Here is a 13,958-nt window from a genome sequence, read left to right on the forward strand (position 1 = left end):
GTATGAATGAATGTATAAAATAAAAGTTGACAAAGAACCACTAGATGGTGCCTGCCTATTAGTAGGACACACTTTTGTATGGTTGCTTTTTTTCTTTATGCCTTATGCATAACGACATTCGTGTGCTTCCATCTGAAAATAGCATCATGTTAGTAGATGAAAATATATTCCTGGCATAAGCTAATTCGATGAACGTAAAGTAGCTGTTTCAGCTGCGAAGCTTAGCTTTCAAGGTGGAGGTCACTTTGAAATTGAACGGAAAGCGATGAAAAAAGTCCATTTTCCTCTGCCTGCAGGCCAGTCTTTACAGGCTTGTTTTGTTGACACACTAAATATTTCTTTCAAAGTTGACCTCCTGCCTTCATCCACAAGATGAGTGGAAGGAAGTTGTCCTTTTGTTTGCCTCCGGTGTTGGTTCCTTCAATGAGAACGTGACTCCTCAATGTGCTCCTCGCTAAAGATAGCTCAGGACAGGAACTAGTGCAGACTGTTTCATGTACGCCGGGCAGGTGTTCTCCTTCTCCAGCGGTCAGCTTTCCAGGGTAGTTTTAGTTGACTATTTTTAATTGTTTGCGAACAGTACATTTGTATGAAAATGAAACTAGCTTACTTTTCTAGTTTACATCAAAGCGCTCCACACACAAAACAAAATTGCATTAAACCATGAAAAAAATGCCGTCATCACATCTTGCATGTACACATTTTAGAAAAGACAAACTTGGGCCAGACGGATGGATGGATGGATGGATGGCTGCATATATGAGTGATGGTCCTCAGCTGTTTGCAGTTCCCGGCAATGAAGGTTAAGATCACTAAAAATAAAGCCTGTAATTCAAGCAAACCCTCCCAAGGAGTTGACACTGGCCGCACGGGCTAATTTAGGAGCTCATCTGGGTTCTTTGTGATTGCACCGCTCCACTCTCGCTTATCTCCTGCCTGTGCCAGACTGTGATTAATGTTGCTCACAGACCGGAAGGAACCTTGTGTCAACGTGTTATTTATAGGCTATAGCATATACTGTACGACAATACCTGAAAGTGGATAGGCGCAAATACGCTTGTCTACCTTTCTTAAAACAGAGCGCGAAATCCCTTGCAGAGCACAAGCAGAGGTCTTCCACTAGTTAAAACTAAATTGGACATTTGTATGGTCAGTATTCTTCATCATTTGTTTCCCAAAATAGGGTGGGTACCACCGCTATATGCCTTGCAGCCTCCATGGTACTAATCTGTTGCTTTTCTATTTTGTAAACAGTATTTGTGTTAGAGTTGCACAATCGACTTGATTTTGAGTTCCACCACAACCCATGCAAATCATTCAAATGTGTTTGATTGACATGAATCCATTGCATCAATATTGTGATACACAGAAATCCCAGAGGCTGGCTTGATGCGTCACACCCAAGCAACACAGAGAGGGGAGCGCAGTGTCTCCATTGAAACACCTTCAGCTGGAGTACTACATGGATGAGGTAATTGTTCATGTTTGGTCACATGACCTGCTGCAGCAGCTGTCAAATGTAATGTTAGGCGAGACACTCCTCGGCCCCGCCTCCTTCAGCTGATAGGGCAGTCTACAGCAGTCTAGGGACTGTCAACCAGGATTTTATTCCATACGCGCACACAGTTAAGTTTAGAGTTGGAACGATCCCCCAAAATAAAAATAAAAAATACACACAAGCATGCATAGAAAACACAAAGCACAGATAAACCTCCAATGTGCGTTTTCCACAGAACAAAACTATGGTTGGCACCCCACACCCAAAGGATTTTTTTTTTAATGCAAAATGGTGAGTCAACTGCATTATTGTTTTGGTTTCGAATGTGGAGAGATTCTATATTCAATGTAGCCCTATATATAAAATACAAATAATGTGCAATACAAAACTGTATTTAAGTTAGTAAAACGGGCACCGCCACCACCACCAGTGGGTATGAAGTGCACTTTATTGACGGTGCCTTGGTTCCAAATGTAAGCTCCGCCTCTCCACCAAGTGCACACACCTTGTTCTGGACCCAGCTGCTCCACAGAGCGTCCAGCAGCGTGAGCCACACCAAGGGAAAGCGCACTCCTGCACAAAAGCTGCAAAAGCTGCTTATTGGATTAGAAAGCCTCCGTTGAAACCTTTGCACGAAGATTGTGTCAGAAAAGTGCTTTTCGTCACACTTGGGAGCAGTGGTGCTGGTACTGCTGCTGCTGCTGGTGCTGCTGGTGCTGCTGGTGCTGCTGGTGAGTTAAGAAAAGATGCAGTTGCGTCGCCGCTCGGTGCGCCCTGCAGCCAGGCACCGAGGCTGGTGATGCCCACCGCTGTGAGGTGATCACCAGCGGACGCAACAGCGGAAAGAGGAAGAGCCGAGGATGATGACGAGGATGCTGGTGATGAGGATGATGACTTTAAGATCGAGATCATGGCAAACGGAAGCGGTACTATTATGTTAAAATGTGTCGTGGTCGGAGACGGTGCGGTGGGCAAAACGTGTCTTCTTATGAGCTATGCCAATGACGCCTTTCCTGAGGAATATGTCCCAACAGTCTTTGATCATTATGCAGGTAGGTACACCATGACATGTCATCATCTTGTTTCCAACAATGTTTGGATTGAGTTGAATTGGCGAGAGTGCACTCCCTTTTCCTGCTGCACTCCAACTGCATTGGCCTGTTGTCATCTGTTGCTCTAATCCAAACCACTTGTTTGGGGACCCACAGCCCCTCCCCTCCCCTCCACTTGATGCAGCCCTTCTCATCAGCCACAAGCCTTCCTTCCTTCCTTCCTTCCTTCCTTCCTTCCTTCCTCTTTCTAACCGTTATTTGTTATTTCCTCACAGTGAGCGTCAATGTCGGAGGAAAGCAGTACTTGTTGGGACTGTACGACACTGCCGGACAGGTACGCTTTTGCTCCATGTGACTTTGGTGTGGTGCCAAGCATGTGAAAGATTAACACACACACACCAGTCGACAAAAATCATCCTTACGCAGGCTTCATATTCAAACCAGAGTAAGCTGCAACAGGTTTTCTCACTTATTTATTGCTAGTCCAGTGTAGCATACACAGTGGTGGTCGTGATGGGCGTTCAATAGTTCCATTATGTCAACAACAGGCTTCCTATGTCCAGTCATGATGTCACAGATTTGTTCATAGGACTGCCTATTGCTGAGATTTGTTTTTTCCCTCAATGTGCCATTTAGCGCACAATCATTAAAACCCAGTTCCAGCAGCCTACACATGCAGACACGCACAATATTTTCACTCAACATAAGGGCCTGTGTGTGTACGCACATAAACAAACACACACGCACACACACTGGATGAAGCAACCATGCAAAGAGAAAATGACTCAATGTTGAGAAATGTCTGCTTGCAACTTCCTGTATTTACAATGTTAACGACAACCAAAACTGTATTTTATTTCTTTCTAAAATCCCCCCCTGAAGTGTAAATATTTTCCATTTCTTGTCCTTTTGATTTGCCATATTGTAAAGCAATTACTATGAGTCACTGTGAACGATTGTCAAGATTAAGGAAAGGCGCCTCAGAGTTTGAGGCACACAGTGGGGCCTACAAAGGAATGTTTCCACACTTTTGCTCCTCCTGCCTGATTTCTATTGGTACCGTGCACAATGAAACCCGCTGCAAGATTTATTCTATATATGCTTGGGCGTACGTACGTGATGAGGGCCATATGCTACGTTTGGTAAAACTGGAAATATCCCACTTGAAGTTTATGAATAGTCATCGACGTGGCGGCCGTTATTCACCATTCAGACGTCATTGTTTGACACATAATTCGAATGTGTTTGTTTTTCAACTCTGTTTTTATGATGTTAGTGAAGATGGTGAACCCTGGTATCATACATAATTCGCAGTATAAGTCACAGAACCAGCCAAACTATGAAAAAAGTGTGACTTATAGTAGGGCAAACCCGAATATACAATATTATAATATACTTGGTGTCTAATTGTGACCACACTCTTAATGAGACTCAACAGGTCCTGCCTGGACAGTTCACACAAGGACTGTGGCAACAGTCCAGAAGGGAAAAAATAAAACTAATCTAAGACTGAATGTCTGTTGGCAATCTGCCAAATATAAAATATGACCAAATTTAATGCTACTTGTAAAAGTACCAATAGTGATTCCATTGTGATTTCCTGTAAGTGGTCATTGTTTGACCCATCCATCCATCCATCCATCCATCCATCCATCCATCCATCCATCCATCCATCCATCCATCCCCTGTTGTCTCTCCTGCAACCTAAAAATGTGCACGCCACATGTTGGTCAACATTGCTCTGACTGGATTTAACGGTGTGAATGAGTCAAGATCTGAAACCAAATCCCTTCACCGGGAAACAGATAAACGAGGCACGTAAAGGTCAAGAGATTTCGCCAAGTCTCTTCATTTTGGAATATCAAATCAATCTTTTGACCCAACAATCCATCCGAGGCTCTGCAGAACACATGTAGCAAAATAGTTACGCTTCCTTATTGTCTATTCTGGTGTTTGTTTTTAGCCGATTGTGACACGGCAAAGTTCCCCCAGATGTCAGCCAGGGAGAGTAGAGTTTCCACAATTGAAAATCCGCCCCCCCCCCCCTCTTTGAGGGAGCGAGAGGCCAGCTGGTAATGTTTATAGCTTCAAAGTGCGATCAAAGCCTGTTGGCCCAAATAGAGGCGCAGAACCACTGCGGAGCTGGAAAGAGGAAGATAGACAGATGTGGCAAAGACAAACAATGAGACAGGATGGATTTTTACAGAGGGAAACTGCTTATGAGGAACAACTAGTCCCTCTCTCTCTCTCTCATAGTATGTTGAAATAATTACAATCATGTGAAATCGGTCGTATGTTCAAATCAAAATGAAAGTCAAAGTGAAACTAAGGGCTTTAGAGGGACTGTTGCGAAACAAGTCCTCAACTAGTGCGCAAGATGGCACCAGCCGTTATGGTAAAAAGGACTTCAGAAGATCCAGACAGATATTCTCGGATGCCTCTAGCTTTCATGAAATGTCCACCGGTGTCATGAATGAGTCACCGAGTAGGCACTTGCGTGTACAGAATGTGTCTGGGCCACGTCATCACCGCTCAGTACAATATCTTGCTGCCTCCTATTGTCTAAAAAGAAAAAAGAAAAAATCATCAGGTCTCGCCCATCCCGACCGCTACCAATTTAATGATTCCATAGGGAAAGTCGGCAAAGCCTTTATTGCGGAATGTGTCAGGGAAGCACAGGGCAAAGCCTTTATTTATTCATTTGCTCACCCCGCTGCGCCTGCATTCAAGACAACCTTCTAAAAGTCCACTCAAGGAGCTGGAGGAAACAGCAAGATCTGAAGGAATCTCTTGATGCTAGCCAATTACAAAGAAATATTGTGCAGATCTGATGATATTGTGATTGGCATTTTTGCAGTTTGCAGCACCTTTGTCAGATCTTATTTGACTGAAGGTGTGCAGCAAGAATTGTTTTTGTGGTTGAATGTTCAGTGGGCGGCTAAACGACTTCACGTCGGGCAAGTGGGTTCAAACAAATGAGGATGAGTAAAAATAGACACGCTTGTGTTCATTGTATTGAGGAGTGTCAACCAGTCAAGTGTGCTTTGTTGCTTTGGATATTACGGTAACAATTTCTTGACGCAACATGGATCATCTGCACTGATTTTCAAGCGGTAGCAGTTTCTTCATTTCCGCTGCCTATGAAGAAACCCATTAGCTTTAAGTGGATGGCATGATGTTCTTAATGTAAAAATAAATAGCAAATGCTGATGACTTATTCATCACCATGAAAGGGCAAGTAAAGGGTTTTTTTTCTTTTTAGGTTAAATCCAGGTTCGCAGAACCCTGTGATTTACAGACAGTGTCGACTTTGTGTTGCATTCTTCCCCGACGGCTTTTAGTAGAAATAGCTTCCGTTCTGTGAAGCGATCCACTTTCTAGAACCCCGGAGGTGGTTGGTTATCTGAAACAAAAGACAATGAAAATGGGGATATGGTGATGACTCACTGGAATTGTGCTCATACGTCACTGAGTCACACAGTGAAGATCAGCATGCTTTCTTCTCTTCGTATTTGAGGTAACACTTTGATGTCGAATAAATCGGAATACTTAATGGAAGGATCAGCTAGTGCTGCTATTATTTGGTGGCAGAAAGCTAGCGATGGATGCAGTGTTGCTGCAATGTCACGAATTGTTGAAGTGACCTAATAAAATGGTGGCAATGAAACACTGAAGCTAACAAAGTGGCCTCTGAGCAGCAGGAGGGCGGACGAAACCGGGCCAACCAGCGCTCAACAGCGATTGAGTAGAAGAGCTGAGTTAACGTCTGAAGCGCCTCACTTGTGGCCAGAGGACATATTGCTTTTAGTGTGAAGGAGAAAATTGCTGAATGGATCCCACTATGTTTCCATAGTAGTCAAAGTCACAGGCAAAGAACCACTTTAGCACACCACCAAAGTATTTTTTTCTAAATGTGTTCACCTGGTTTGGATTGTTACTTGTACATTACTGTCAAAACATTTTGTTGAACCGGTGATCGATAGATTGGTGATTAAGTTCAATGATGTGAGTAGATACAGAGGGCGTGGCATTTAATGCCTCATGGCTGCTTTGTGACTCGGGTTGCATTGAAGGAAGGACAGCAGGTAAAAAAAATTCAAATTGCCTGTCATTGAGAGGACGAAGGAGAAAGTCAATCCCACGTGAAGGTCTTCACATGCCTTTCCCTTCATAAGTCAAATCCAGTTGACGGTTTTACGAGCACCGAGCCTGTCATAAAATGACACATCATATGTGAAAAGCAGAAGGAGCTTGGCAGTGTGTATGGAACAAACCACTTGATGGGCTAAGAATAAGTTCTTCTTCCCCAACCTGGCTTCAGTGAAGAGAAAAACTTCCAATTGTATGCACCTAAATAGTTCACGATTCATTTCAGTAAAGAATGAAAAAAAAAAAAACCGAGTTTCCTAACGTCAAATTTTTTCCCCAGGAGGATTATGACCGACTCAGGCCACTGTCCTACCCCATGACGGACGTTTTCCTCATCTGCTTCTCGGTGGTGAACCCTGCCAGTTTCCAGAATGTGCGTGAAGAATGGGTGCCCGAGTTGCGGGAGTACGCACCTAATGTTCCCTACTTGCTCATTGGTACTCAGGTGAGTTCCAAACAGGATGATTTTGAATAAGATCCAATACAATGGCCTCCAAACGTCCAACTCTGGATTTAGAAGAGTAATAATAGCTGCCATGCTCATCCTCAGATTGATCTACGCGATGACCCAAAGACCATTGCCAAACTGAATGATATGAAGGAGAAACCTATCGTGACTGAGCAAGGCCTGAAACTGGCAAAGGAGGTCAGTTATGTATTTTGAACCCAACCCCGAAAGCTTTTACGTTCCGTGCAGAGAACCTGCCAAGCTAAGTTCAGTTTTTATAGCTGAAATTATACGCCTGAAGATTGTTCAGTCCTTGGATCCAGAAAGGAAAGAAAAACAATTTCATCTTCCAAACAAACGGTGATAGTCAGAATCAAACACCGAAGCTCAGATTCTATTCCAAAATTCCAGTTTGATTACGATTGTTACACTCCTCAATGACAAAATTGGCATCATTGGGGAAAAAAATAAAATAAAATAACAAAGAATTTAATTTGACTGAGTATTTTTTTTTTATGTGGACACATTTACTTGTTTTGTAGCAAAATGATGAATACCTGACTTACCAACAGCTAAATCCTCCTCCTCCTCTTTTGTACCGGTCAGATCGGAGCATGTTGCTACGTGGAGTGCTCGGCACTAACCCAGAAAGGTCTGAAGACGGTGTTCGATGAGGCCATCATAGCCATTTTGACTCCCAAGCGAAAGAAGGGAGCTTTAAAAAGAAGAATGGGACCCCGTTGCATGAACTGCTGTCTGATCACATGATGGGCCCCTGCTCGGAACCTCCGCAAAGAGACTGATGCCGATACAAAGAAGCGCGCTGACAACAACTGAGTGAGTTTTTAAATGCTGCAACGAACTCCAAAGGAGCACAAACACCAAGAAAGCTCTTGTCATTATTCAGGTGTTTTACATACGTATAAAACAAACATGAATCAAAGAAATGTTTGCTTTACAAAAGGGAGCTGGATTTGTAAAATGTTTTCAGACTATATATTGACTTTTGATGATATTGTGAGTTTCTCAAAGCAAAAAGCGCAACGTGCTCTTTTTAGGACATATTGCCATCCGCCAAATTTGTCTTCTCATGATTTGACAATGTCTGTACAGGGGATGACTACATCAAAAATATTTTCATCCGAGAGATATTTTTTCATATTCTTTGTCATGCTAGACAGTACAAGTCAAACAAATGTCATCAAAAGTGGGTGGCAAAAATGACCTTACACTTTATATTAAAGGCTCAAGAAACTAAGCACATTCCTCTCTGCTTTAAAGCATTGCCCATCTTCCAGCACTGAGGATGCACAAACATGTAGGCACAAGCTTGAACCGTTTATCATCATGCACATTTTTCATACGAAATCAAAGCCCAAAATTCCGTCATTATGTATTAGATGTAAATTCATTTTTCAGACTACACAGGGTCAAGCTTAAACAATGAAATAGATGGGAGAAAAAGATATCGAATTACAATATTTGTCATTAGTTACATCCATACCTATATTAAGCATCAGATTAAAAATGAGTGTGATACGATTGCCTAATAGACTTATGAAAGCTTCCTAATAATATCAACTCTGCCTCATTTTTCATGTGCTAAACAATACTAGAGAGAAAGAAAGCAAGGTATAGTATATTTACAATCGTAGTATATTCAATATTCGTTAATCTTTGTGTTTTGCATTTTGAGTTCAGCTCAGGAAAAAATGAGCCAAAAAAAGCACCATTTTTGTTCAGTATAATTGTGACTAATAAAATCATTAAGGCATATGAAGGCAAAGGAATATCCTTCCAATGACTCAATGCCAATAGATAAAGTACACTTTTAGACCAAACAGTACCTTCATATTTTATACGAAGAAACTAGAAAGAAAGGTAGCGAGCGCATTTGAGTGTCTGATAAAAGCGAGGGAAATGCTCCAAGAAAGAATGACACCACTGCAGTCCAAATGTGAATGCTAAGACTTGCTTCTTTATTCTGATACACTTATTTATTGTGCCATTTTCTCGATTGCCGCTGGGTGAAGAGGTTAAGACGTAAAAAATAACACTTTGGACCTTCAGCGAGTAAACAGTAGAGGATGAGCCTTTGCTACTTAGGATCAAGTTTGGAGGCTATGAATTCATTTTTATATAGCAAAATGCCATATTGACCCCATTTATGACGGACTCGCCCCTTTCTTCAGTAAATGTAGGAAAAATGACGTAAAAATATCTGGCACAACTTGACTTTGGTGTACAATTATTGTAGTTGGACAATAAACCCTCTTTTTACGAAAACAACACCAAATAAAACATGCTATGTGAGTGAAGTGAATATGTATGCAGTTTTTTTTCTCCTTTTTTAAATGCCCAATAAGTGCTGGGATAGAAATTATTGGCCTTAATTCAAATATGATAAAGGAATCCAAGATTTGATAGTTTCTTGATTTGTATTTGTAGTCATATCAACCGTATTTAAAATGAGCTACTGTATCATGTCAGTTTTACAAGGCCACTGGGCCCTGCACTTTTCCTGCAAGCCAAATGCCCCCCCCCCCCTCCTGCAAATGACCTATATTCTGTTTTGTTTATTTGTTGTTGGCTTTAAGTACGTTTTGAAAAATGTTGCTTAAGTACGGTTGTTCTGTTTGGACCCCAATACCATGCCTGACTGATTGCTTTGATGTAAATGGTGCTCCTTTTCTCTAGTCCAGCTTGCACGACTGACCCACTGACTGACTGTATTGTCGCTTTGAGTCGCAGGGTGTGAAACATTTTGCTGCGTAAGTCCACCCTGAAGTGTGACTCTGAACAATTGCAAGCATTCGTGCATTGATGCGCCTGCAACTTAATAAAAGTGCTTACCGTTGTCTTTGGAAGTTAACTTTGGAGTTAATAGGTGAATTGCCTGGAATCGAGGAGGTGCCTAATTCAAGATGTCCGATAGCATTTTTTTTCCCAGACCGATGCCGGTACGATTACTTTGTGAGTAGTCACCGATACAAATACCTAGTAACTGTTCTCTCTCTCTCTCTCACACACATTTGCTCTGTAAAATTCCTATGAAGAAACAAACTGTCTTATATTTTATAGCTCTAACGTTGCGTCACATAGATTGTTCTATTTTCGTAGGCATAGATTGTTCTATTTTCGTGGATAGGGGGGGCCCCCCCAAATGTTAGATTGATAAGGCCATGTGACATCATCACAAAGCTTTAATATAGGGTCAGCTCTCTCACGATTAGAACTTGGCCTCTATGGTTTTGAGCAGCGAAAGCTTTACTCTATATGGCGTGCTGTCGGCTCAACAATTTAATACGCCACCTGAGAGCTTTAATTGGGCCACATTTTTCTCGGACTGGGCACATACATACCTGCTGAAAAATATCGTGTGCTCGCTCGGTCAGATCATATGCCGCACATGGGTTGGCGTAAAAAAAATGACGACCGATTCTTGATTTGTGACGTTCGAGAAGTCACTTCAGTGAGAATTTACGGCCTAAGTCCAGACAGAAACGCAAAGATGGAACTGGATCCCTCATCTGATCCATTTGGACTGAAGAGTTTAGTGGACTGTATTTTCCGAGCAATCTATTTTTCCCAACCGAATGACATGGGTGATTTCATCCACCAGTACATAACGGATCTGATGAACTACATAGGATTGCACCAAGAAAAGAGTCTCAAGCTTCTTTTTGTGGTCTTCCAACAACAATGGGGTAAGATGCACGTCTAACTTTGTTCTCATGAAATGTTGTCAATTTGTAGATCCAAATTTACTTCATTCAGGCTACAAGGACACTACTTGATTACTTGTTTGACTTAGACCACAGCATTTGTGTGATGCAAGTAGTACATATACATAGAAAGTGAATTTCCTCAAGTTTGGCCTGTACTATGGCCGCAACTGGTAATGTGTCCGGATGAATGCTTCTATCTTTCACACAGCTGGTATAGGTTTGATTCAGGGCCAGGTCCTGGGGAGACAAAAAAAAAAAAAAAATCAGGTTGCGTCACAAGGTAGACCTTCTTTTGTAACGTTTCAACATTTGGTTGGCTAGCACAAAAAGTCATGTAATCATTGCACGCAATTGAAAACACAACACACCATTGTTTTTAAGCTTATTCATCATAGCTCATAAGATTTCTTGACAACTTTCATTTCTAATTCTTTAGTGTCCCCTAAAAAATCAATCCACACGCACGCGCACTGTATTTGTGAAAGGATTTGAAAATGTTGCACCTATTTTTGAAGTATAAACTCATGTGTGTGGTTTTGTAAACGGCTCTCAACAGAGAAGAAGTTTCTCGCTAGTAAAGACACAATAAAACGCTTGGACTCTGTCCCATCCTTACAAAATATATCGGAGACAGAAATCGAAGACCTTTTGCAGAAGCTCTACAAGGATTTGGCAATGGCAAATGTATTACCGAATGAGGTAGTACATCAAAATGAAGAAAACCGCGAGACTAGAAAGAAGTCGGAAAATAATAATTGTGAGGTGAATTTCGAAACGGATCTAGTGTTCAAACAAGAGGAGGAAACGCCGCCGAGTGAAGAACCACTTGTGCCGAGTTCACCTGAGCAAATGAGTCTTCCTTCACCCACTTCACCTGAGCTAAGGAGTCTTCCTTCACCCACTTCACCTGAGCTAAAGAGTCTTCCTTCACCCACTTCACCTGGGGAAAAGAGTCTTCCTTCACCCGCTTCACCTGAGCTAAAGAGTCTTCCTTCACCCACTTCACCTGAGCTAAAGAGTTTTCCTTCACCCACTTCACCTGGGGAAAAGAGTCTTCCTTCACCCATTTCACCTGAGCTAAAGAGTCTTCCTTCACCCACTTCACCTGAGCTAAAGAGTCTTCCTTCACCCACTTCACCTGAGCTAAGGAGTCTTCCTTCACCCACTTCACCTGAGCTAAGGAGTCTTCCTTCACCCACTTCACCTGAGCTAAGGAGTCTTCCTTCACCCACTTCACCTGAGCTAAAGAGTCTTCCTTCACCCACTTCACCTGAGCTAAAGAGTCTTCCTTCACCCACTTCACCTGAGCTAAAGAGTCTTCCTTCACCCACTTCACCTGAGCTAAAGAGTCTTCCTTCACCCACTTCACCTGAGCTAAAGAGTCTTCCTTCACCCACTTCACCAAGGAAAGAATGTGTTCTCACACCTAGTCCATCAAAGAAAGTTTCCATCGACGAAGTTCGGACAAAAGCACCGAATGGGGCCAACAGAAGGATCTCAAAGAATAAAACATCAGAACCTGAGAAAACTAGGAGTGTGAGCAGGGGGACTTCTGATAAGTCCAAGGGAGAGTCCTTTGGACTCAGAAAGTCAGGGCCGGATACCAGGCCCAAACAAAACGAGCCCAAGAAAACCAGGGCGCCGTCTTTCACGTCACCTCAACGACCAAGATCCACCAAATCGGAACCGCCGACCAGATCGTCAACACAGTCCAAATTACCCAGGCTGGGTTTCAGTCAGGCATCTGGACCGAGGAAATCGGATAGATCACAAAGCAGTCTCACCATTCTGGAGACCGCCGGCGTGGTCTCTCGGCTATGTGGACCAAAGCGCTCAAAATTGGGAGAAATATCATCTTTACCTGAGGTGAGGAGAACAAGGTTGAGTCTTCACCGCTTATATGGAGCAGAGAGGCCCAAGACGCCTGGAGCGGAAATCAAAATAAAACCCAAACAGCCATGGAAAGATACCCTCAGTGATCCCCCGACAAAGGAAGGACCCGCGCGGGTTCTTTGGATGGACAGGGAACGAGTAAAGCCTGTGCATAACAGAAAACATTGGAATATTCCTTCCACCATCTTGTTTTGATACTATTGTCTTTTTCTTCATAGTGTATATTTTGAGCCGTTTGTTGTCTTTTTGCATGCTTTTGAGTTGGAATGGTGTCTTAGTGACTTCCTGGCAAGTTCCCACCTCAGCCCATGGATGAACATCTCTGCCTAGCTATGTGAGATCCCACTGGGGTAACACTGGCAGCAGGATTTGGTTTCCTAACAGCCCACGTGTGTCTGTGTTACGGATTATCACAGGTTTTCTTGTGTCCACAGGAACTCCAAGGGTGTCATTGTGAGAGGGTCGGACTAGGAGTGAGCGGAAACCACCTGATGCCATGAGAAGGATGTTATTGGAGCCTGTTCCATCTTCTCTCCATGATAAAATACTCTCAAAACTCTCAACACGCCCTGGAACCAATATTTTGTTTATTGGACTCAAACTATTGTCTTGTACTTGAATCAGACTATTGGCAGTACAATGTGAACATCATTTTCCTGCCCTGAGTCATATCTGTAAATAAAAAGTGTGCACGAGCAGCAACCACTGAAAGCCTCTTTTTGGTTGTACGGATCTCGCCACTGGTTTGCCATGCTATTACAATCAATAAAATACCTTTGCACTTAAAAATATAGGTGGACAATCCATGTGCATCTAATGCTGAAATGGTTGTGTATACAGCTCTTCTTGGGACAAAGAAGGGACAGGTCCGTTCTTTCTCTTTTGCGGCCACAAGAGGGCAAAAGAGCGCTTAGACTTAAAATGGGTGAACGCGGGTGAATAGGCCCACAAAGCAAACAAGTTGATCATGTACTTAGAAACTGGTGCTTCATAAATCCAAACAACAAAGACCCCAAACCATTGCAAGTGGAACTTGTCGCTTGCAGAAATTAATTGGCAGCTACTACAAAAGAACAACAGTCTTGTTAATTGAGCAAATCAATTGGCTATCACAAATTCTCAAATGTAGAGCTTTTTACCTCTCGGTCCATATTTCTTGACCAATTGAAAGCATTCTTGCTGGAAACAAG

General features: G+C 42.6%; 2 protein-coding genes across 3 annotated transcripts; both read left to right on the plus strand.

Annotated features, from left to right (window-relative positions):
- Positions 1 to 2,014: 2,014 nt before the first annotated feature.
- On the plus strand, positions 2,015 to 10,076 carry LOC147049780 (rho-related GTP-binding protein RhoQ). The gene is made up of 5 exons (XM_085923058.1): positions 2,015 to 2,550; positions 2,826 to 2,884; positions 6,980 to 7,144; positions 7,250 to 7,345; positions 7,754 to 10,076. Exons 1-5 carry the CDS (start codon positions 2,409 to 2,411, stop codon positions 7,913 to 7,915), a joined length of 624 nt encoding a protein of 207 aa, XP_085779184.1. The 5' UTR covers positions 2,015 to 2,408; the 3' UTR covers positions 7,916 to 10,076.
- Positions 10,077 to 10,089: 13 nt separating this feature from the next.
- LOC147049781 (uncharacterized) lies at positions 10,090 to 13,516 on the plus strand. Of its 2 annotated transcripts, XM_085923056.1 has the most exons (3): positions 10,098 to 10,854; positions 11,432 to 13,102; positions 13,203 to 13,516. In XM_085923056.1, exons 1-2 carry the CDS (start codon positions 10,548 to 10,550, stop codon positions 12,961 to 12,963), a joined length of 1,839 nt encoding a protein of 612 aa, XP_085779182.1. In that variant the 5' UTR covers positions 10,098 to 10,547; the 3' UTR covers positions 12,964 to 13,102; positions 13,203 to 13,516. The 2 variants fall into 2 exon arrangements, 1 of the variants encoding a protein (XP_085779182.1); XR_015067495.1 differs by lacking the exon at positions 11,432 to 13,102 and having other exon boundaries at positions 10,090 to 10,854.
- Positions 13,517 to 13,958: the final 442 nt, after the last annotated feature.

Source organism: Syngnathus leptorhynchus, chromosome 10 (assembly GCF_054491065.1).
Source record: "Syngnathus leptorhynchus isolate UIUO chromosome 10, UIUO_Slep, whole genome shotgun sequence".
Classification (NCBI taxonomy): Eukaryota; Metazoa; Chordata; class Actinopteri; order Syngnathiformes; family Syngnathidae; genus Syngnathus; species Syngnathus leptorhynchus.

Bases quoted from the DNA above. Each gene is read 5' to 3' on its own strand.
- LOC147049781 (XM_085923056.1), top strand. From the start codon at position 10,548: ATGCCGCACATGGGTTGGCGTAAAAAAAATGACGACCGATTCTTGATT. The intron at 10,855-11,431 runs GTAAGATGCACG...GGCTCTCAACAG, and splicing joins GGTCTTCCAACAACAATGGG to AGAAGAAGTTTCTCGCTAGT.
- LOC147049780 (XM_085923058.1), top strand. From the start codon at position 2,409: ATGGCAAACGGAAGCGGTACTATTATGTTAAAATGTGTCGTGGTCGGA. The intron at 2,551-2,825 runs GTAGGTACACCA...ATTTCCTCACAG, and splicing joins AGTCTTTGATCATTATGCAG to TGAGCGTCAATGTCGGAGGA. The intron at 7,145-7,249 runs GTGAGTTCCAAA...GCTCATCCTCAG, and splicing joins ACTTGCTCATTGGTACTCAG to ATTGATCTACGCGATGACCC.